The sequence below is a fragment of the Plectropomus leopardus genome, chromosome 2 (assembly GCF_008729295.1).
Source record: "Plectropomus leopardus isolate mb chromosome 2, YSFRI_Pleo_2.0, whole genome shotgun sequence".
NCBI classification, from domain to species: domain Eukaryota; kingdom Metazoa; phylum Chordata; class Actinopteri; order Perciformes; family Serranidae; genus Plectropomus; species Plectropomus leopardus.
The window spans coordinates 37,340,608-37,365,845 of record NC_056464.1 but is presented as its reverse complement, the minus strand read 5'-3'; the positions used below and the strand labels follow the sequence as shown (position 1 = coordinate 37,365,845).

Below are 25,238 nucleotides of genomic sequence, written 5' to 3'. Positions count from 1 at the left end.
GCACTGCTGGGGAGAGGAACGTAGAACCTTGCTGAGCCTGCTGGCCCTTGATAAGCAGATGAAAATGAATGAGCTGTATGATCTTTGCATTTTTTCATCCTGAGCAGCTGACACCAGAATACAAACATTCGCTGACGATCTTGTAGATTGCTGGGAATTCCTTCTACATGCATTGTATCAGCTGTCGGGTCTCGATCAGCTCTCGTGACATCTGTCTTTATTTATGCACAGGAAGATGGAAATTACACCAAGCAACATCACAGAAAAACACTTCTTCTGCTTTCCATTTCAGCTCTTCTTGGTTGTTTAGCATTCACTGCCCGGCTGCTCTCATGCAAACTGCAGAAACCTGAGAAAAGCTTTCAAGACACACAAACACACCCTCGAGTCTTGGTTGAATTTACGCCGCGTTCTCGTTGTAAATCAGTTTTCAGTTAGCACCCATTGACTTCCCCTTTCAACCTCGATCATTTCCTGTCTTTGTCAAAGATTGGTCCGCCTCCTTTCTACTCCACTCACACTCCAAGAGTCACACAAACACACAACCTGTAACCCCTCTGGATGCTCTGCATTATTGAAACACTGGTAGATGTTTTTTGTATTAATATATTTCTCTATTAAACATTCATCCTCTCACCTCCTACTCTCCAGACCCACGCTGATGCACACAGTCACGCAAAGCACGAACCTCTCACCTCACGATTTTGGCTTCTTCCTTCAAAACAAGTTCTGGTTGTTTGACGAGAATTCACCTGACACACCTGCACTCCTTATCTTTATTTTTCGTTGCCCTTTCAAGGGCTTTATCTCACTCTCTTTCTGTCTCTCAGACACACACATACACTGTACAAATACACACACCTCAAACACATTTGCCCCAGCTGTGTGTAACACTAACAAACCACTGTCCGCTCTCCCCTATTATCCGGGCTTATTGGGGTGGCAGTAATGGCATTTAGTATTTAGCCAGTGAGTTTATGTGCCACAGGGTGTGTGTGTGTGTGTGTGTGTGTGTGTGTGTGTGTGTGTGTGTGTGTGTGTGTGTGTGTGTGTGTGTGTGTGTGTAATGTTCATGAGGCAGATGGCATATGCTGGCATATGTTTTTAAATGACTTAATGGGAATATTTAAGGGTCTTGGCATGTTGGCTGACAGTGGATTTAATATGAGTTAACTAAGATAGGAACACACATGCAGATGCAAATCAATCCACACACACTCGCACGCACACACACACACACACACACACACACACACACACACACACACTTGTTTCCAGACTTTCTCAGCCCAGATACGCTGAATTTTATGCATGTAAATACACACTAAGCTTTACAAACACACATGCTCAAACACACCCTTTACACACAGTCAGGTAATTAAATCTGTACAGTAAACAGATGATTTGACCGAGTTTCTGGAAAAATCCTGCATTTTGGTACCAATGTGAGACAGAAAATGAAACACATTAAAAATGTATAAAAATTTAAACATTTTCAGCTGTTTTATAAAAAAAAAGAATATATATAAGTAGTCTCCAATATTTGTCTTCAAACACAGACAAGAATTTTGACATACAGTATATTCCATGAATTTGGTTATTAAGTAATTGTGATTTACGGCTGAATACATGGGACATGGATGTTACGCATTATGTAGGTGAAGCATAGTGGGGGTTTGTACCTGCTACCAATACTCCGTCTTTGCAGAGATATAGTGAAGTAATCGTGTCCTGAGCATGGTATGAAGCCAAGCTACCTCTGTAAGTGTTGTAAACTGAGCTCCTCTGTGGTTTGTAGTGGTTAGCCAGTTCGGCTGCATGTGAATGTTAGTGCATATGTGTATCCCACTGGCTAGCTCATTCCTGCTGCTTTGCAATGTGCTCATATAGCGAGTATCACTGATACCATAAGGAGAAGCATCCACACCCCAGTTTCCTCCCCGGTAACAATGTTAGCTCTGTCAGCACTGTTGCTGCTGTCCACTGCTGTTTATGGATTGCACATCGTTAGCTGCTAGCCACCAGCCGCCACTGAACCATTATGAGAGCCATGCCCAGAAAACCTATACCCTCTGAATTCGGTGTTGCGCCCCTTTAAGTTGCATTGTTAAGTTTTTATAAGATAAAACATCAGCTACAGGCGAGCTGTGAGGAGTAAATTATGCCAACACATTTTCATCCCAAGTCGTCGATATTGTCTCTTCGCAGTGGACTTTCACTTCAACCTATTAGGCTCTAGGTATCCCTCTACGTCGGCTATTTACATTCAAGTATGGCGCTACCATAATGTCAACAAATGCATTTGGTGCGATAACGCGGTTATGTTTAGACAACAAAAGCACATGGCAACCAACGCCAGGACATCAGCATAAGCACATGCTGACACAGATGGTTAGGTTTAGGCAAAAAGGGCACTGTGTAAGGTGTAGAAAAAAATATATCATTTAGACGGGAAGCAAACTTTGGACTGCATGAAAGTCCGGTGTTTGTTGGATCCATCCACCACCCCTCCTGTCCACTCTATAGGGACCTTTGGGCTCCGTATATATTACGTCGTTGCGGGCAGCGTTTCAGCCTGACACCGTCCAGCGGCGTATCGTACAGACGCAAAAACTGGCTTTTGATGTCGAGATCTTACGAAAGCAATGCTAAAGCAGTGGTATTTGACAACTTTGGAGTGAGAACGGGCATATTATACTAAAGAACGGTTCAGTGAATGTATTTAGTTATTTCCCACCTCTTACATAGACACTGTTGTGATGCACACACACACATTCACACAGCAGCGTGTCCTGGGTTTGCTCCCACACACACACACTTGAACACACAGTCACACTGAGGATCAGTAGATGTTATCTAAGTGAGCAGTAAACAGACTCTTTAGAGCCGTTCGCCTCGGGGTGCCTCCCTCTGGTTCGGGACTCTGTGGGTCCTGTCGCACTGTGTTAGCTTTGGCTGACATGAAAGGCTCTAATGGCTGCTTTTGGTGCCTCGGGGGAATGGAAATCTTAACATGAGAAAGACAGAAGATTCTGCTTAAATAAGTGTTATCATTGAAGGGTGTGTTTATGTGTGTGTAAGTGGGTCTATTCAGGGCAAAGAGTAGTTGCAGTGTGTGTGTGTGTGTGTGTGTTCACGTTGGTGTATCTGCATGCATGCGAGTGTTTGTGGATGGAGGCCAGGTTGCTTGCATAGTCAGTGTGTATGTGTGTATTATAGTGACACAGAGTAAGTCTGATACACGTCGAGCCACATGTCTGAATGGACTATATGTGAGCTCAAGCAGAATAATCAGTACCGAATGCATGAATACCCAATAACCTCTTTACATATAAAACAAATATGTTCATTAAGGTTTTTTTAAATAACTTTTAATAGACTAGAAAAGAGCAAGGTCAGTTAAGACATTTTTGTATCAAAATGAAATAACCCTCCGTTATTCACAGACTAAGCCCTTGGACAATAATACAGTTAATTTGGTCCCTGAGCAGAGTGTCTGCTGGCAATTATTCAATCTTTATAGAGCCAAAACACGACATGAAAGGCACAGTTTGTTTAATGTACACTGTAAAATTTTAGACTTTACATTTTCACAGTAAATTACATTGTATTAAATGCAATGCAAAGGAGTTAAGCGTTGGTTAAACTAAACATCATTGTAGCAACAATGACTAATTGCCCCTAAAAAACATTTATACACCTAACATACTTTTCAATCAAAATAGTGCAATTACAGTTATGTCTTATATTAATAATAGTACTTTTTATGTTAAATTGAAATCCATTTGCTCAATTTAATCAAATAAACAAGTAACAGAAAAAAAGTCTTTTTGTTTTTGGACATGCTCAACAGAGGCACCATGAGAACACTTTTTCCCCTCTTTTTGGCAGATGTTAAAAAAAAGAGAAGTTATTGACTATGTTAAGAAAAACCCATGTGTGTTTTTAGATGTTAGAAACCTTTTATGAGAAAACCCACTGAGTTACAGCAGCTAATGAAACCGCTGTGCGGATGTTTGTATGTTAACGCAAATACATCAGAAATATAAACAAAACAAAGAAGATGTATACCACATTCAGAACATTAGTGTCACAGTAAACAACTGTTTTTTCTAAATATAATGTAGTAATGGTGTCCTGAGCAGAGTATGAAGTACCACTACCTCTCTGCATGTTCCGATACTCGCTGTTTGTAGCGTTAGCATGGTTAGTTGCTAACCGACGGCTGTGAGCTTCTCTGTGGTTTGTTGTGGTAGGGCGGTCTGGTTGCTTGTGCATGTAAGTGCACGTGTGTATCCCATACGCATTTTGGGAGGAATTAAAAAAAAAAAAAATAACCACTTGAAATCCATCACTTAAAATTGGCACAAAGGGATTTTTTTTTTAAAAAAGTCTCTAGAGGTAAGTAATTTTGTGTTTCAATAGTGAGCTCTTACCTTTGGAAATGTGTCTGATTTTGCCATCTTCCACACACACATTACCATTCACACTCCATTATGTGAAAAGTAATTGTCTTTCTGCTTATTAGGCTTTGGGGAGAAAGTTGTCTGACAGCAAAACAAATTACATCACAACAACTTCTTGTAATTTCTCTGTCAAGTTATTAATTTCTCAACAATAACTGCTGGTTTTAATTGAAAAAGCAAAATTAGGATGAAAACTGTCATTGGGACTATTGATTAGAGACTTGAAATGACTGAATTGAAAAACAAGTGTGAAGCTGAGCACTGACTTAATGCCTGCCCCAAGAGGCTTCTGCTGCTCTGTAACCTCAGGTTTGGTTTACAGAGCAGCAGGCACTGAAGGAAAAATGTTCAACAAGCTCTCGCATAAATGAAATGTTTAATTGGCTGTGAAGCATCTACAATCAGATTTTCTGCTGCTTTTTTTCTCACTGCTGAAATTGATTTTTTTGGGGGGATAAATAAATCTATTTGGCAAGTGCAGAAAACAAGGTAAGAGGTTCATTTCTGCCATTCAAAGCTTTCCAAAATAAACATGTCAAAGTTATGCTTTGAGAGGGGTTCCATTCAGTGTTTGTGTTGATGTTAGCCTCCAAAATAAGAAAAAAATGAGATGTTTGTTTGCTTTTAATTAATGCTACTCAATTAACACTTCCCGTCAATGAGTTTCATAGTCATATCCATGATGAAAGAGTAGTAGTAGTAGTAGAGTAGTAGTAGACACAAATTACTAAATGCATTAAACAAAACATTAAGTCGTACTTAACTTTCAAAATACAATTAACTTTTTAACACAACTGAAGTGCATAATTTATGAAATTCATTTTCATGTTTCTCTGTGTGCACTTTATATTCAAGCAAAACATGATTTTCTCTCTTTTGATTGTCACCATCATCTCTGCCACTGTTCCTTCTAAAAGTTATCTTTGTGATTCTAGATTATAAAACACGCTTTGACAGCAAAATCAGCAGTAAAGTTTAAAAATGACATCCACAAAACAACTTGGTTATTGTTAGGAAAAAATGAGGATGCTGCTAAAAACTCTGACTTTGAGTGCCACAAATGCAGCTGCAAAGGTAGCGATGTATCACTAAAGAAACACCCAGCTTCTTGTTGTTTGTTGGTTTTGAATACTTCCCTCATGGTTTAAAGTCTGGTGTTTGTTGGGCCCATTAGGCTTGAGAGGTATGTAATATTTTATAATCACTGGGATGTATGACGGTAAAATTGTGCAGTGCAACCCCCTCCCACTTCCCATGATGACAAGTGCGCAACTTACTTTCAGCCTTTTTTCAGACTAATAAATACAAAAAAGTTATGGAAAGTGATATTCTCATACCTATCGTCCTTTTCAACCAGAGAAATAGAACTGTACACGTTTTTAATTAAACTTTCTCTTGGTCACAGAAGACTGAAGAGGCTTAATTGCTTCAGAAACTCATATAACACACTTCATTCAAACTTGACAGAAAAAAATAAAACTCACCCAAACACACTTTGTTACTTTTGCTAGTAATCTAGTCAGTAAGTCCACTCCTCCAGCAATCATCAGCTCCCGTCAGGCTGAAATAAAAACTCAATTCAAGAAGTTAGATGTAAAAAACATGCCGTTATTCCCCACGGTCTCTCTGCTGTTGCTGGCTGCTTGCTGTTTACAGTCCTTTAATTTCTCCCTCCACCACAAGGTGTTGCAGTGTCTTTCAGCTCAGCTGCCTGTTTCACCAGTCGAGACCGGATTTGTAGTTTTGGTGGTGCGCGCTGTGCACTACATACAGTAAGTTTAATAGAAAGAGGAGCGCCTGTATTCATGACTGGGTTGAAAAATGTACATTCTGGTTTTATAAGGCTGTATTTAGACAAGAATGACCCTACTAAAACAGAAAAGTCTTTCCTTTGCATTTTTAGAAAAATCCATGTTCATATGATAACATTGTGAAAACCATCCATGTGCAGCCGTGTGCAAAGTCCGCCCATAAGGTCACTGTTCTCAGAGGATCCACACATTGCCAGTTTATGCGGTGAGAGAAGGGGTTGCATTTTCAAAAGATTAAAATTTGGAAACAAGTGTCAAAAGTTTTTGCATTTTCAGCCCCCCACAACGCCATTGTCATGTGAAAGAAAGGCCAAATCGCAAAAAAAGTTTAACATTTCATGCAAGATCCGTTGTCATGTAAACAGCAATACCCTGGTTTACTGTAATACTGTGAAACCGCCCCAACGTACCATTAATTCCCCGTGCCTGTCACCCTGAGTGGACTTTCATGCTCTTTAAACTCTGTCCTTCGCTCTGAGTGTCTAATAATGACACAAATAGGTTGTGATGGGGGTGTTGCCCAAAATTGTGTATTTTGACACTCCAGGAATGATACCAGGCTAGAGAAAAAATTCGATCTGTATTTTCTATTTACCTGCCAGATGTGTAACTGGTTTATTTAACAGCTGATTGGAACTCACTGAATATACAGTATGTTAAGATGTCAGGACAATACCGTATGATCTAAAAAGGGCTGTTCCTTCATATTTATTTGAAGTAAACTTTCAAATAAATGGTGAGTGGTTTTTCACTTTCTCTTTCTCTCTATCCGTGTCTGTGTGTGTGTCTGTGTGTGTTTGTATTTGTGTGTGTGTCTGTGTCTGTATGGGCATGCTCTAGTCATCATATCAATATTTTATTATATTGGTTACAGGAATGTTAATTAGCAGAGATGAAGGGATTCTGCTTGTTTTGGTGTCACTCTAATACATGCACGCACATACACATTACACATTAACATACATTTATGCACACGCCCTCACAGCTACAACTAAGGCACTCATGCACACACACACACACACATGCATGCATGCATGCGCACACACACACACCCACGCAGTATTCTGTACTGTATGTGGTCATGTATGTATAAAATAAACTGTATGAAGTGCACTGTATACATACATGACCACATGCGTGTTTCAACCTGCAGTATGCTCAGTGTCTGTCTCTCCATCACACACATACACACACTTGCACACACGCACAAAAGCTCATATCCACTTTCCTGATCGGACCTGAGGAGCAGTTTTATAGTTTCATTATGCAAATTTTCTGACACGAAATGTGTGTGTAATTATGTTTGTGTGTTTGTGTCAGTGAGACGCAGGAAAGGGAGGCGTTGGACTGATTTTCTAAACTAGATCAGGGGCATTGACACTCACACTCACACACACACACACACACACAGTCTTGCCTACCGCTGTGAGCTACTTCTCCCTCTTATCCCCTGATAGTGGTCTTAAAATTGCAGATCTGATATTGAATATTGATGCCAGACTCCCCCTCTCTTGTTTATAACTCTGTTCTAATGAGATCACTTTGATTTCTTTTCATTTCTAACGAGATCACTGAACAATGAGGGGGCGATAAAGGCTAATTATCTCAGTATTGATTAATTTATAACAGCTATTTTCATGTCTGTAAGAAAAATTGTGTTTTTCCTGGTTTTCACCCACTGCTGGAGGTTGTTTTTCAAACAGACTATAAGGCGGAGGAGTTTTTTCTTTTTCTTTTTTAAATTTTATTTCCCAGTTGATGTAAGTCTTGCTTGAAGAGGGATAATGAAAACCATACATTCCAAGCATTTTGCATTTAACGGTGTTGGTGTGGGCTGTATATGAAATACTGTCTCGCTGGAGGCTCTTAGAAGATGATGGGAGGCAGGCTCAAGAGGTTAAAATCAAAGTCCATAAGAATCATTTATTGACAGTGTTACACCATGTTACACAACTCAAGAGAAACTGAATAGTTCAGGCAAAAAGCCGTAATTTTAAACTTATTTTGAAAACATACTGATGAGCCAATGACATTGAGGCACTGATGTGACGAGAGCCATTTCTGAAAAAGCTTTAATGTTACTGATGCATTTTATTGGTTGTATAATTCTGAAAGTTTGGGGTTTTAAATGTTATATATGTGACATTCAGAGCATTAATATAGCAGCAAGCTGGGGCAGGGCGATAAAACGATAGCGATATCAATCACGATATAACTTTACCTTGATTGTAAGATGAGATGTAGTCGATAAAATGCATTCCAGCCATGTCCGCTCCGCTCTCATTCTCCGCCGGTGTCTCCACCGGTGTCTCCGCCGGTGTCTCCGAATGTCCGCTCTTATTATTTTTTTCAGATTTTAAGACATTTATAGGATTTTTTAGGAGTATCCCAAGGTTTTAGGTCATTATTAGAATTTTACGACATTTGTAGGATTTTTAGGACATTTCTAGGATTTTGCTCACAATGCTCACAATGGCAAAACTAACAGGCGGATGTTAATGTTTGCATGCTAAGATTTGCTTATTAGCACTAAACATGAAGTACAGCTGATACTGACATGAAGATCATTAGTTTTGCAGAAATTCTGATTCAAATTCACCACATTTACTATTTTACTAGCCTACATCTGCTTTAGCAAGTTACCAGTGTTGCGTAGTAGCTCAAGGGCACTGAATGACTCTTCATTAACTATGCAGCAGTTGAAGTTGGAAAAACAAAAAAGTTTTTGTTTTGATGAGGTCTAAACTGACAAATGTGCTCTCAGGAGATGACAGCAACAAAGACGCAGATTAAAAAAAGTAAGCATTAAGTGATGTCATGAATTAAGCAATGACGTTCCCCCATTTCAGATGCTTCAAAACAAATTAAAATGGTTGTGTGTCATAGCATATGTCTAATTAGGGAAGCGCTGCAGTGTCTGTGTGTGTGTGTGTGTATGTGTGTGTGTGTGTGTGTGTGTGTGCGTGCAGTGCTCCAGGCTAGCAGAGAAGGCTAATGCGGTGGAAAATGTGTTTTATCCGGGCCATGAAATAACGATGAGACTCTGTGACTTAATCATGTTGACACATAAAGCATCCTCTTCATCTACCCCTCACTCCCTCTCTCATTTGAAGGCATACTTTCTTTCTTTCTTTCTTTCTTTCTTTCTTTCTTTCCCTCTGCTCTTTTCGCTGATACACAGTAGCAGGGTCTGTCTTGCACTGGCTCTTTCAATGCTGATGACTTAATTAGTATAATACTGTTAACAATAGTACAGCAGCTTACAAAAGGTCTGTTTTCAAATAAAATTCACACCTTATTAAAGTGATTCAAATGGCAATGTGCAAGGGATTTACAGGCTATCATACATGCATGCTGGATGTGTTGTATGCGTATGTGAAATAAAGGTATACAGAAGGGGAAGTGCGGTTGTTGATCATTTTAGTCAAAGCAACGTGAAACAGTTGATCCACTCAGCCCACGTTGTGTTTGGTTGCACCACAGATTCACTCGTTGCTCTTACTCTGTTGCATATCTGACGGCAATTCTTCGAGGCCAGTTTGCTGCCCCCAGTTGTCGATGCAGTGGAATTTCAAACAGAAATATTTCTACAATGTTTGTGTAGTCATAAAAAACCTGGAAACATCATGGAATTTGCAAACAGGTATTTCCAGACCTGGAATAGTTTTTGAAAACTAGATATAGCCTGAAGGTTTTGTAAAAATCATGAAAATCTGCGGGCCAAGGCTTTGGAAGGCATCTTTTCCTCAAAAGTTACCAAAACTTTGTAAGAAACAGAAAAGAAAAAAGTTTTCTTCAAAAATTGCCAAAATTAAAAAAATAATAAAATTGTCAACATTTTTAAAGAAAAGAAATTTGCCAAAATATTTTCTTCAAAAATCTTGTGTCCTTTTCTGAATTTTTTAATATGTTTTTTAATTTTAAGATGGCCGTTTCAGAGAGTGTATGGTTTTGAAAATCTGCCTCAAAGTCATGGAAAAGTCATAGAAATGTATCAGTAAAAATGTGTGTGAACCCTGTTTATCCCAACATCTTAAAGATGAGACCTTTCTTTTCATCTTCCTTAAAGAGTGATTGGTAGTCCCTGCCACTGAAAAGTGCGGCATTGTCCTTGTATGAAACATCTTGCTCAGTTTAAATCTGTGCCATCTGTAAATGTAAGCATGTGTTTCTCTCTCCGTCCAGGTGGCTGTACATTTGAGGAGTCATACAGCAGCTGTGGATACAGCGTCTCTCTTGGAACCAATGGATTTACGTGGGAACAAGTCAACTCCTGGGAGAAACCCACCATGGACCCTGCTCTGCCGACTGGTAGGATTTTTCAAACATCTCTCTGTGTTTCTGTTCAGGCTCTCTGCCTTAAGAAGTCAGCGTGGAGATTGTTATGTGTGGGCTGTCTCCTCTTTACAGGTTCAGTGATTTTAAGGTCTGATCCCTACTTCACAGTGCAGATTAGATTTTAGAGGTTGATGATGATGCACTCATCTTTGAAAATAAGCTGCTCTTCAAGCATAAACAGCTCTTTTTTGACCAGTTTCATTCCAGAAATAACAAAACAATTACAGGTAGTCACGCTCTCAAAGCACACGCAGTTTTTGTCCCTTTATTGTCAAAGTTAGTGGCTGATTTGATCCCAAGCTCTCCGGTCCACATTTCGGAGTGTCCTTGAGCAAATTAATGCAGAGGCCCTGAAGGTCAAAACACTTCAACATTTCAGAAACACTAAAACGGATCTTAAAACACTACATTTTCCAAATCAAAACAATGTTTTGGAAAAAACATAACATTTCCAAAAACACTCAAAAACAAAAGCAACATTTCAGAAAACGAAATACCCTTTCCCAAAACATTTCTCAAAACACTACAATATTTCCTCAATGACAACATTTTAGAAAACAATATGACATTTCCCACAACACTACAACATTTAAGAAATGTTGTAGTGCTTTGACCCTTTAGTTGCCACCTTCAGATACTGAACCTGAATTACTGTGAGTGTGTTTGGTTGTTTAATAAGTTGTGTGGTAGCCTCGGCCACCAGTGCATGAATGTGTGTGTGTCTGTTTGTGTGTGTGTCTGTGTGTGTGTGTGTGAATGGGTGAATGTGAAAAGTTGTGTAAAAGTGCTTCGAGTGGTCGGAAGACTTGAAAGTCCATCTTCAAAGTGTAGGATAAAAAGTTAAACTTTTTAAATACATTAGGAGAAAAGGTTAAACGTGTTAACTTCTCTTTACGTCTCCGTGTCTCCTTCTGTCCAGACTGATGGAACTCTGTAGACAGATTGAGACGTGACCCCAGCTGGGTCTCTCTCGCCGCCTGTCAAACGCCAAATGGCAATCAGACAGCCCGTCTATCCATCTCATTCTCTCACACACTTCTGCCCTTTTGCTCTCTTTTTCTCTCTCGCCCACTCTCTCACTTTCTAACTCTCACACACACACATACACACACACGCTTATCCCCACTCTCTCTTTCACACTTTCTGTCTTTTGCATCTCTCTCCCTCTGTCTGTCTCCACTCATCTTCTCCTTCCCTCTTAGTTCACTTATTTGACTGACAAGAGCGTTTATCAGAAACTCTATTTCCAAAGCAGCGTTAACATTCACAGGCCAGCGAGGGCATTCTCCCTATTTCTTTCTGTTTCTCTTTCAGACCGGATAAATCTGCCACGGTGTGAATATGATGTTAATATCTCACACAGCCTGGATTATGCCTTCCCTGTTGTGCGCGCATGATCTAGACAGGAAACGCTCTACTTGTGATGAAACTATTTGGTGTCTGATTGCTTTTTGTTGCTGTGGTCACATAATAGTGTCAGTGAATTGAGTGTGAATGTGCTCAGACAGAACAGGTCCAGGTCAGTGATGTAATAATCTGCAGTGCTGCTGCCAAGAGCAGAGCTGTGAGTGTTGGTGCACAACAGAAGCTCCTCCCAGCCGCCCATTAACTTTACACAGACCCGGCAGAAACAGGCGCTGGCTCACGAGGAAAATGTTTATCTCCCTGTTGGCTCATGTGAGGTTATTATTCACTAGTTAAAAAAGTATATTTCTGAAAACCATAGACGTTTTTATGTTACTATGTAGCGCATATGTTGAAACTTTTCTTTACATTTCAACAACGCTGTGGTTAACGTGGTTTATGATTAGGCAAATATCGTGTTTTGGCTAAAAAAAACCTGCTTTCCTTGGTAATATCCTGTCTGGCTATGCAACGATGTCTGTAAAAAACAATTTTTGAGTGGCACTAACCCATTTTGTATAGCAGCGGCGTTCTGGTAAAAGTCAGCTGATTTTTTGGCTCTATCTTGGCTACAATACAGCACTTACTTGGTCAAAAAAACAAGCCTTTGTTGTGACACTATGGTTTGAAATGCAGGTATGTCTTTTTTAAATACAGCCACTTTTCTTGGCACAGTGTCGGCCGAAAATGCATTGAAGTCTCAGTAAAAAAACAATTTTTTAATGGTACTATTGCTGCTTGATATGCACTGATGTTTGAGTAAAAATCAGCTTTTTTTTTGCCACTATCTCGGCTAGAATGCAGCAGTTACTCAGTAAAAAAACGATCACTTTTCATGGCACTATCTTGGCTGGAAAAGCAGAGAGGTCTTGATAAAAAAGGATCACTTTTTGTTGCACTGTCTCAGCTAGAAATGCAACAATTTCTGCAAAATTCAACAGCTTTTCATGACACTATCTCAGGTGAAAACACAGCGATGTCTCAGTAAAAACCAAGTGCTTTTCATGGCTCTATCTCAGGGGAAAACACAGTGAGAGGTCTATAAAAAGGCCCACATTTGGTGGCTGAAAAGCCTCTTAAAGCACTGCATCGATTGCCCAAACCACATCAGCATTTGTTATTTGTTGGTGTTGAACCATGTTCTGAGGGATGAAACAGGGGTGTTGCTGAGGTTTTGCATCCGCCATCATCCCCTTCACCTCTGGAAGATGTATATGAGTCAGCGCATATATGATATAACTTTGGTGTTGATGTGATATGTATGAAACCTGCAAATTTAACGTATTTGTGGTTTGCAGAAGTGTAGAATGCCAGGGCTGTAAGGTCACCAAGCAGAAATATATTTCTCTCTAACCATCATCGTATCAATCTCACATTGCACCCCGACAACCCTTTTACCCTCCCGCTTCCTCCCCCTCTCTCTCATATATTATCTCTCAGTCGTGTCAATTACTGCTCTCATACATCATCATCATTCCTCCTCCTCTCTCTTTTCCCATCATTGTCTCTGACATGTCAGAAGTGGTGGAGAGAGAGATCTGTCAGCCTCAGCCTCCACTCGCCACACCGCACTGAAGATCTGATACGATTGAACGGGCAAGAGCGCTCTGCCAGTCTGTCTCTCTCTCAGCATGTATGTCTCATGTCAGTTATCTGTCTCTTCTATCGTTGCGGACGGTGGTTGTCGGGGGCAATAGCCATCACGTCCTAAAAGCCCTTCTCATCATGGACACCTCATCGACTGCACGTTGCCCAGACCGCTATAGATCTGATAAGGCAGGACAAGAACAAATTGTCTGCCAGTCTCTTGTCTGTCTCGAGTCATTTTTTTCATGGCATTAAATCTTACTGGACCTCAAATGGCTGTATAAAGTATCAGTACCATGTTGTGTCCATACAAAGCCTTTGCTGTCAAAAGACTTGCAGATTGACCCGAAAAACGAGCTGTTTTGTCATAGCCAGTCATAAAAACCAAAGAAAAACAGGTTCTATGAAGGGCTAATTGACATCTCAGGTTTTGTGAGTAGAAAATCCTGTCAAGGCTGAGTTCAAATGCTGAAATCTGTATGAAGCTTCTTACAAGAACTAGTCCTTTTCTTTTGTCAGTGGGTAGAAGGTTGTAACGCAACTTACAAACCGAGATTTTCCCAGATTTTCTCGGTTCCCTGTAACAGCGTGTGGACTACTTTCTGTGTGAAGGAACTGGAACAAATCTTTCAGGAAAGTCAAAGGATGTGATGTTATCCGTGCCAGTGAAAGTTCCCCTGCACCCACTGACAGAGTTTCAAGCTAAATCAAATCAAATCAAATCAAACTTTATTTATAGAGTACTTTTCTTAAAATCCTAGAAATGTCCCAAAATCATAGATATGACGTACAATCCTAGAAATGTAATATCTTAGATATTTCTTAAAATTGCAGAAATGTACTACAATCCTAGAAACTTACTGAATTCTAGAAACGTCCTAAAATCTGAGAAATGTTCTAAAATCCTACAAACATGTACGGAGCTGCTGCACCTTTCATTTTGCAAAAGTGGCCCCCAAGCAAAGCAGTTTGAGTGTCCCAGTGTTGAAGAAATCTTCTGTGCTTTCCTCGTGACTTGAAGCTGTGTATTTACTCAAAGCTCAGCCTTGTTTTCGACATTTTTCCAACAGCTTGGGTACATCATGTATATGTATGCAGGAGCATATAAGCCCTTTTGCTTTTGTCTGTTTGCTTCCATTATCGACACAGTTATCATATAATCCTCTTTCCACGCCTCACCTCCATAATATTGATGCAGCTGATACGGTTGTCATAGAGCGTAACCCACACTTGACAGCTTGTAGATCTGACAAGATTGGATTGGCACCGCCGCTCTCTCCATCTCTCTCTCTCTTTACCTCCATTTAGACATCGTTGTCATCACGTCCATAGTCCCGACAGTTTATAGATCTCGGGGTTTGGCATGATTGGATTAGAATGAGGGTTTTGTTAACTTTCATCATCTCTGTATTAACATGGAATAATATAATCCGCACCAATGACAATTTGTAGATGTGACAAGATTGGATGGGCATCTCATCACCTACATACAGACACATTAACATCACAGTCAGAAATCTGAAACTTCCCTAAATTACTAAAACCTATTTCAGTGCATCAGTCTGAGTACTTAGGCTTCTCTCTGGCTGGTTGTTATTCTTGGTATGTTTATGTGCTGCTTGATGGTGATGGTGTTGTTGTTGATGATGATGGTTTTTGCTGTTGAGCACTTTTTATAGATAATGTGTCACGATGGAGAGATGTTGATCTTTTAATCCATTTGATCCATGAACTTTATTTACCCTTCAGATGCTGCAAATCATTCAGTTTGCACGCTAATGTTTTACATCGCACCCCAGTGTCTTCGGCCCACAGACCAAATCAGGCCCCCGATAGGGCCATAATCACCGACACTATTATGGCCCCCAAACCATTTTCAAATTCACATTACAATAAAGTGATCCATATTGGAATTGTTTTTGTTCTTTTAGTATATGTAAGGTGCCAGAGTGCATAAAACAGCATCAAAATAGAGTTTGTTGTTAAGTATGAGAAATGTCCTAAAATCCTAGAAACTTCCTTAAATCACAGAAACGTCCTAAAATCCTAGAAACAACCGACTATCTGAGAAACCTCCTAAAATCCTGGAAATGTTCTAAAATCGTAGAAATCGTACAAATCCTTGATACATGTCTGGGGCTCCTGCGACTGGCCCCTGGCCTCCTGTCATTTTGCAAAAGTGGCCCTGAAGCAAAGTAAGAGAGTCAAGACAAACATGTAAACTACCAATGATAATTTTGGATATAGCAAAATATACACAGTATCAAAGATCATCAAAGAGTTTTGATGTAAAGTATTATTTAGCATAATCATGTTGTGACTTTATATGTGTGCTGCCATTTTGGCTCAAGGTCACGTTATGTGACATAGTACAACGAACAGTCACACACTCATAAATGCTCACCTGTGGTATTCGGTAGCCACCGCAGTAAATTTATTTCACCGTCAAACTTTTTGCAAACCTGCAAATCGCCAAAGAAAAGAGAGGCTTTGCTTTTACTCCCTGCCTGGCCCCTTACACACACACACACACACACACACACACACACACACACACACACACACACACCTCATACCTCATACCTCTTATTACCTTCAAACCCCAGGCTGAGCGAGACAAACTCACACGAGCAGCAAACATCAAACATCAAAGCCAGTAGATGTTTTGAGCACCCATCAACACGGCCGCGATCTGAAACGTGAAAACATGATCAGAGAGAGAGAAGGAGGGAGCCAGAGTGAGGAGGGGGAAGAGAGAAGATAGACTGAAAAATACACAGAGGGAGAGAGAGATGATTGAGAGAAATGTACTAATAAAAGAAAAAATAGAGTAAAACAATGTGTGTACCTCAGCATCATCAGCATATGAAAGTCTAATCAAAGAAGAGTATTTTTGAATTGTTGTGTGCTCAGTACATGGCTATGTTTGTTACATATATGTTGTGCAAGTGTGTGTTTTGTGTGTGTGTGTGGGCACATTAATACACTGTCAAACAGAAAGAGAAACACCATATCGCATGCACGCATTCAAAAACAAAACGAATATCTCATTCATGAGGACAGAATGTTAAAAAAACAAAAAAATGGGATGACAAACAGTGAAAAGGCAAAAGATAAAAAAAAACCCAATTACAGAACGTTACACTTCCTTCTGTTAAAAAAGACAAAGACGGACAAGACAAGACAAAAATGGAGAGATTTTGAAGAATGCGAGTGAAAGTGAGATAATGCCTGACAGGAGTCACAAGAAGACTGAGAGATAGCCTATACTTGCTGTAGAATACAAAGAAAGACTCCACAAAACCATGTAAATGAAAAAAAAAGACATAAAGGAGACTGACGAAGGCAGACAGACAAGCATCCAGAAAGACAGATGAGGGGGACAGAAACTGTGAAAGAAACCCCCTAGAAAAGGGAAACAAGGACAAAGACAAACCCACGGACTGACACAAAAGCAGGAAGAGTTTTTCATTAATGACTCTTACTTACTTTTTGTTGCGAGCTTTTCTCTTCGAAAAGGCAATTTCCAGGTTGGACAAGTGAAAATATGTGATGTCTAAAAGTGGTCTTAAAGGTAGTTGTACACTCACTCGCAGTGAAGGTCAAAGCTGTCTGGAGATATTTGTGACCACTAGAGACCAAAAAGACTCAACCTGACCTAATTTAGAGAAAACCATCCCTGATTTACCACAGACTTACCAAGTCATTAAAATGGTATCAAAAGAAAAACCAAAAAAAACATACTTACATGTCCAACCAGCCTGTTCCCGCTCTAAACTCATCAAGTAGTGCCGCTCTGTCAGTGCTTTCAAGCGTGACGCCAAAAGCCACCTTCCGCATCCAACGGCAACGCGACTGGACAGTGTCCGATGAGAATGCAGTCGGACAGAAGTGGTGGCGTTACGATACGTTGGAGAGCACGGGGCACTTCCACATGCAGCACGCATGGGTGTCATCACCTGAGAACGCAGCCAGATGGAACCGGTCATGTGCACATGAAATGCTTAAGGACAGCGTCAGGTAATAACTCTGCCGGTAACGATGTATCGTAAGGAGTGAGAGTGAACTTATAGGGTGGGCAGGTGGGGATGTGGATGGTCCCACAAACAAATGACATTCGTGCAGGAGTCCGAAATTCGCTTCCCGTGTGGAATTTGTAGCCTCATCCCAACCATTGTGAAAGTCCGCACCTAAAGGCCATGCTGCTTCATCCCACCATGTGCATTTGTTGACATCACCATAACCACGTTCTGGAGCATAAAGAGCCGTCAGAGAACGATACCTAAAACGAAAGGTCACTGACAGAGCGGCACCATGTGGCGAGTTTGGATGAGAACGTGTTGGTCCAACAGACACCGAACTCTAAAGAAATTGTCCAAAAGTCACTGAGTAGTTAGCTGGCTTTCTTCCACTGACTTCATGTCTGTGGAATTTCGTCCTGACCTGTGTGCTCTGGGCTGATCTGAGTTTGTTACCTGGATGCATTCATTCTTATTTATTTATTATCCTTGACAGCTGACACTGGGCTGGAAGCTGGGTACACCCTGGACAAGGTGCCATCACATGGCTGACCAATCACACTCACATTTACACATTCAAGTACGATTTTGCATGAGGACTGTTGAGAGCAATGAGGCTGAACAATCTGCAGTGAGAGAACCAAAACTGTGAGCTAAGAGGCTAAATGCATACCGCTACAGAGCAATTTTATGGATTTTTTAAAACTGTCATTACAACACTTTTTCATCCTAAGTCTTCACAGAGTGCCACTTTGCAGTGGATGTATTACGCTCCGGGTATGCTTCTGCGTCTGCTGTTTATGTTGCGGGATGTCACTACTGTGATATCAACACAATCACATGGTGGAATTACACTATGGTTATGTTTAGGCAACAAGGGACATGACAACCAACGCTGGGACGTCAACAACGCACATGCTGGAAAGGATGGTTAGGTTTAAGCAACAAGGGCATGGATTGTTAGGATTTGGGGAAGGAGGCACATGGTAAGGTGTAAAAAAACAAACAAACAAAAAAAAACATATTTAGGCAGGAGGCAAAAACCTGCATGAAGGCCTGGAGTTTATTTAATCCATCCCCTCTGGCAGCCCTATAGGGACCTTCCTGCTCCCTCTGTGATGGCCTAACCCACAGCCTCTAACGCCACGATGTGCCGAGGCATATCATGCAGACGCCACGTTCTCAGCTGACGCCCTTTAGCGGCATATCATGCTGCCAAGACAAACGGCCTTTGGCGTCAAGATCTTACTCCGAAAGCACTGCAAAAGTGTCGGCATTTGACTATAGAATGACAACAGGCAGCAATGCCATGATACAGCAGGCATCCACTGCTAGCTTCCAGATTACAGAATTAACAGCCACACTGAGGTTAGCTGAGCAGAATTCAGCAACCCAACATGTCAGCAACTAAAAAAAGAGATCTGGTCCTTCAGTTCAAACAAAGCACGGAAAATAATCACAGCTGGGAGAAGATTTTCAATCTTCTCAGCAGCGGCTGTTGCCTTCTATAGTTTTAATTTGGACTGTTCCCGTTGTGACACACAGTGAAGTACAGTAGGTGTGAAATGTTTTTACTGTCACAGATACAAAAATTAAGGGAGCTGGAGAGGCAGAAGGGCTCAGGTGGGAATGGACAGAGCTGTAATTCTCTCACAGACGAGGAGTAATAAAAAGAGGAAGAGATGCCTTTTCATCACCTCAGACACTGTGTGTGTGTGTGTGTGTGTGTGTGTGTGTGTACTTCCTTCTGTTGCCTTCCCTATAGTTTTACATTACGTACTGTATTTATTTGTCTTTGTGCATGTTTTATTTTTTATGTTCTGGAAAGAGGCAGCGTTCAGAGCCAGTGAAACCCCGTCTCTCAGAATGGCAGTCGTGTGTCTCTGTGTTTTTGAAGTCAGAGAGTGACAGAAACTTGTTCATTTGTGGCTTGAACAGTGGCAGGCAATCTCTTTCTCGCTTTTCTGTGAATTAGATAGAGTGGATGAAGATTTAATGATCCCTGAAGGGAAATTGAGCTGTTGCGGCAGCCGAGACAACGAAGCAGAGAGGAAGAGAATATAAAAAGACTGTTAAAGATAATATAGAAAGTAATTACAAGAGAAGAAAAAACTGTATTAAAATATATCAGATAGAGATAAAAAGGTCTTCAGTGACAGGTTTACAATTTACATGTTATGAAATATTCACAAGGTTTCAGGTTTATAAAAGTGTGCAGGCTTTTTAAGCCTCATATACGGAGCATACAGAAAAGCTGTATGTTTACAGAAGTTCATTGTAAGTCTCTAACATAATTAGTCCCAAAGGTGCAAATGCTTTTAAATCTGCACATGCAAAAAAATTACAGTTAATCAGAAAGGCTAAGTGTGTAGCTTTTTTTTATATCAACGTTTTAATAAGTCCATAAATATATCCACACAGCACAGTTATGACCCACCTTAAGCTAACCTGTTTGTATGCAATTACACAGAATGCACTGGCCAGTGAGACATTGCAAGTACAAGTTTGAACAAAGTTTAAAATGTTTCTCTGCTTGTGTTTTATTTCTATTTATAACTTAGCACCGTGGTTCGCAAACATCAGAATCATAAATGCGAACACAGACGGTCAACAAAATCTCTAAGAAGCATTTAGCACGACATAAACCTGCAGAGTTCTTGTTGGGCATCATACAGGCGCTTTAAAAGGTCTGCACACTCGCACAGGTGTTGTTTCTTATTCTGGTTGATTAGACTTCTCTTCTGATTGATTTTATCGCATTAATTATAACTTGAATATAATGCAAATGTTTTAATGTGCTTTTATGGCTCCGTGTTGACGGCAGCTGTGGCTGGACTCATTATGTTTTTCAGATTTTCTGTCCATTTCATTCTCTTGAACACGATATTTCAAGAGCACAGCAAGAACATTTCTTCAAATTTGACACAAACGTCCACTCGCACTTATTTGATTTTGAAAGTCAAAGGTCAAATATCAAGGTCACTGTGACCTCATACCATGTTTTTGATTAATTAATTACTTAATTAACTTTTTCATACTTTCTTAATCCTCAGAGGGAAATGCAGTTCACTCTGTTTGTTATATATACACACATGCACAAAATACTCACATATGCACCAACAGGACCTATTTACATGAATTAAATGGAGAGATGTCAGAGTGAGGGGGCTCACCAGTGCTTTCAGTGAAAGTGCGTGACGCCAAAAGGCACCTTGCTGGACAGAACCAGTGGCGTTGTTGGTGTATGCCTGCGGATAGCAAGACGGCACCAGGTGCGTCAACATTATATGCACATGGACAAATCACTTAAAAACGCGGCCATACAGAACTGGTCTCATCGACTGAAGCACCAAAGGATTTGTCAGGTTGTAACGCTGGCGTGTTGAACTGCATTGTGTGCTGTTTGCTTGCCCTGCCCTGTACCTGCTGCACAGTGAATGTTATTTCCAATTATTCCTGGCGTCCTTTGTGCTGCAATTTGGTCCTAATGCCACCCATAGAGCTCCATAGAGACTTGACTGAATTCAGCTGATCAAGACGTGTCAGCAAACAGATCAGTCAATCAGTCTCTTCCCTCTGGATCCTCCTCTCTGCCACCACCTATGGGTGTCACAGTAAATAAATCTGAGCCTTTTCAGTGTTCCCATATGTCATCCTTTTTTCTCTCTCCCAGCTGCTTTCCTCGACTCTGAGCGCAAGTGCATGAATTTCAGATCAGGCAGTCTTTACTGAGTCTTTTTTGAGTCTTTCTCCCCCTATTTCTACTATTTTCTGTCAATTTTTTTGTGCCGAAATCCCTCCATTCCTTCGGCGTTTTGCAGACTCGCGAAAGTCTGACAGCCAAATGAAATAGACGTTTTTTTTCTTCTTTTCCTTGAGGTTTTAGGTGATTTTAAGGAAAGCTAGCCAGAGCTCAGTTAACAATGCTAGAGATGTGTGAGTGTGTGTTTGTGTGTGTGCGTGTGTGTCTGTGGGTGTACCCTGTCATTTGCAGTGTTGATGTTTGCTCTGACTGTCAATCCAGGACCCACACCATGTTGCAGAAAGCCTCACAGCTCTGCCTGTCTTCGCTCTATTATTCTTTCATTTTTTTCTCCTTCTACCGTTTCCCTCTCTCCGCACCTTCGTTCTCGCAGACATCCATTCCTCCTGAGGTTTTTTTTGTCCTAATTTTGCCTCACAGTTTCCGTTGATGTTATTTTTTTTAGATTTGACAGCTTGACAGAAAATTATGTTTGAACTGCGGTGAACGTCTCAAGTTGTATTTTGACATTTTTCTCTATCTGTGTGTTTTCATCTGAGTGTGAATGTGTGTGTGTGTGTGTTTGTTTGTGTATCTGTGTGTCTGCTCATCAGTGCTCTCTTTTTTTTTTTCTTCGAGAGCCTGAAAACAAATCAGCACTAATCAGAGAGCGCCTCACTATTCAGTTGTGACACATATTTAACACACACACATCTGTAGGCTTTGTCACAAACTGAAACATACAAAGTACACACACAGACACACACACACACACACACACACAGTCATGCCTTGTTTAAAACTGGCATCTGTAATAGACTTCTGAATTATAGCGTGTCACAACAGTAAAGCATTAATGGTGTGTGTTCGTGTGTTTGTCAAGTGGCTGCTGATGGGTACAGAGGTTAAATATCCCGTCCACTTTTTTGGTCGCCGGCGGTGATTCGAGGGCCCTTGTCGGGGCGGACTTGATTGCATTTGTGATTTGTGGGCGGGCGTGAAGCAGCGAGGTAGAGTTGGAGGAATGACAAATGGAGTACAGCGATAATAACACAGTGACAGGGTGACAGACAGCCGCTGTGTAAACACCTAACAGGCCAATGAAACACATATTCCCTGTTTCATTGGCCTGTAGCTTCAGGTTTGAGTGGTAAGACGAAGGACAAGTGAAAATGCAGCTCTGGGGTTACACTGACGGACACACCAACAAAAACAGTTATGTTTTGACCTTGAAGAAGATTCCCAAACTGCTCTATCCATATGTTCCCCACGGTGTTTAATAAATCATACTTCTAAGAGCAGTTTATTTTTGCAGAAAACTTTTGACAGTCATGGCCTGGCTTGGCTTGGCTTGGTTTGGTTTGGTTTGGTTTGGTTTGGTTTGGTTTGGTTTGGTTTGGTCAGGTCTGGCCCGTCAGCACAGCTCTGCAGGGATTTGCGTCTCCATTAAAACAGGGCTACCCGCTTGAAGGTGGGTTTTTAAGTGATGAATTGCTGTCTAGAGTGGGGCGTTTTGTGTGTTTGTGTGTGTGTGTGTGTGTCTGTGTGTGTATATATATATATATATATATATATATATATATATATATATATATATATATATTATATATATACTTGTAACTTTGGTCAAGCACAAAGTCACATACCAGAGACCTAGCTTTCAGTAAAATATCAGAGAGAAAAAAAGAACTGACTCAATTACTGAGTATTTAAGTAGTAATTTTTGTAGTCAATATAATTCTAAAGTACAAAATACTTTACTTGAGTACCATTTTTGTTTACTGCACCCATCACTGCACACTGCTTCTTTTTTGGTTACATTCATGAGCAGTTGGCGGATACACACTGAAAGCTTAATTCTTGCATAAGTCTGCATGCCAAGTGGCCCGATTAATGACAGGCAGAATATTTAAATGCTTTATTAGGGAAGCAACAGCCTTGAGCAAAGTAAGTTTAATTATAATTATAAATAAATAACAGTGCAAGGACTGTCTCTCATTGTCTGCATCTCGTGCTTGTTTGTGCATGTGGGGGAAAAAGGATTAGAGTGAGAGAAAGGAGCAAGCCGAATTGGAGGAATTTACATTACGTTGAAAGAAAGGAAGTCTGAATTCATAAATAAGGTGAAATAAGTTTTATTTATCTTTGGGACAAGAAACGTGGATCACCTTAACAATTTAAAAGAACATTTCAACTCCACTCACCTTGAGTTTAGTTGCAAAATACAGGGTTTAGATAACTTAACATGAGGTCATTTCAAAACTACTTAAATCATCTAACGACTTGTATTGCCTTCAGGTCTGATTAATTGGCGAGTGAAATCTAATCTCATAACTACAAAGGGAAAACAATTCCTATAAAAATGCCAATTTTCTGCAAACGTTTCCTGGCTGAATGAAAGTGAGTTTTTTTTTTAAAAAAAGTGCTCTTAAATTTTAAACAGCACTTTCCTTTTAGGATAAGCAAGGGTGATTTTGAATCAAGGCTCCCATTGAAACGCCGCTGTGAGAGCTGTATGGAGCTGCCAGTCTCTTTCAGAGTGAAGCCATTACAGCAGCGTTATACATCCACAGAGAGAGTGTGAGATGAAGATAGATGGATTACCTGACTGGTAAAATCCCTTTGTAACGCCGACTAGTGCAGATAGAGCTGTCAGTGACAGACGCAGAAATGGCAGCAGGAGATAAGAGAAGCAGGATGAAGGGAAGGGAAGACGACTGAGCGATGGAGAGAAGAGGAGGCGGATGGTGGGAAAGTTGGCTGAAAGATAACTGCTATTTATAGGAAGAACAGGTGTGTAGGAAGGAAGTAAATGTAATGTGGACATTTGATTATTTCACACTGATTAAGAATATCACTGGGCTATTACTTTTTCCAGGAGAGAAAATCAGAAATTTTGATAACTTCTCAAGAGACACTGGGGACAAATGAGCAACTTTAACATATTTTTACAACTGTATACACTTGGGCCACGTTTAGACGAAATAATCCCTACTAAAAAAAGTAAAAGTCTTCCGTTTGTTTTTTTTTCAGAAAAATGTGCACTTTGATCGGTAAAAACAACTGAAAACACTGTAATATGCATGGCACGCCAGTCGTAGGCAATGTAACTTTATAATGACACACCATAGAAGAACAACATGCACCTGCACATAAAGACGTTCTTCTACAGAGCCGGGAGTATAAACAAACAAGACCATGATTGCAGTCGCCCTCGTGAGAACCGAAAACACAAATACACTAAGAGTCAGCAGCACAAACTCAGCTCGGTAATCCGCTATTGCTGTTATTGTTGTCCTCCTACCTGTGCATGTTTCTCTGAAATGTAAATAAACGTGTATAAAGTGCAGCCATGACATCACCGTTCTCACAGGATCCGCGTATTGACAGTTTACACGGTGACAGAAGGGGTGGCGTTTTCAAAAAATGACTCTCTGGTTTCAAATGTTTTCAAACCCCCAAAACACCGCTGTCCTGGCCAAACTGCAAGAAAAACTTTTTGTTGCCTAAACATAACCATGTGCAGCGTAATCTCACCATGTGCTTGTGTCGACATCACTATAACGGCATCCTGGGACGTAAATAGCAGACGCAGAAGGATACTTAGAGCATGATACATAGACACGGAAGTTTACTGCAAGTTTACTGGGACGAGAACGCGTTAAGTGATCAGATCACAGAGCACACACCAACTGATGATTTTATTCTGGTATTGGAAAATATTTGGCAAGTAAAAATCACTTGAAAGGTAATTTGGTGTAAGGCCGACATTAGTTTTCATCAAGGCCATAATGAAATTAACCCAAAAACTCAGCATTGAAAAGGGAGGAAAAGTGTAGGAAAAGGACTTAATGTTGAGGAGATGATGAGA

At 40.5% G+C, this 25,238-nt stretch overlaps 1 protein-coding gene across 1 annotated transcript in view; it reads left to right on the top strand.

Moving 5' to 3' along the window:
• ptprt (protein tyrosine phosphatase receptor type T) overlaps window positions 1-25,238 on the top strand; it is a 436,976-nt gene that overhangs the window by 49,839 nt on the left and 361,899 nt on the right. Inside the window, exon 2 of the mRNA XM_042510188.1 lies at window positions 10,463-10,588. Within this exon, the coding sequence (XP_042366122.1) occupies window positions 10,463-10,588 (126 nt within the window). The remainder of the gene's footprint in view (window positions 1-10,462; window positions 10,589-25,238) is intronic.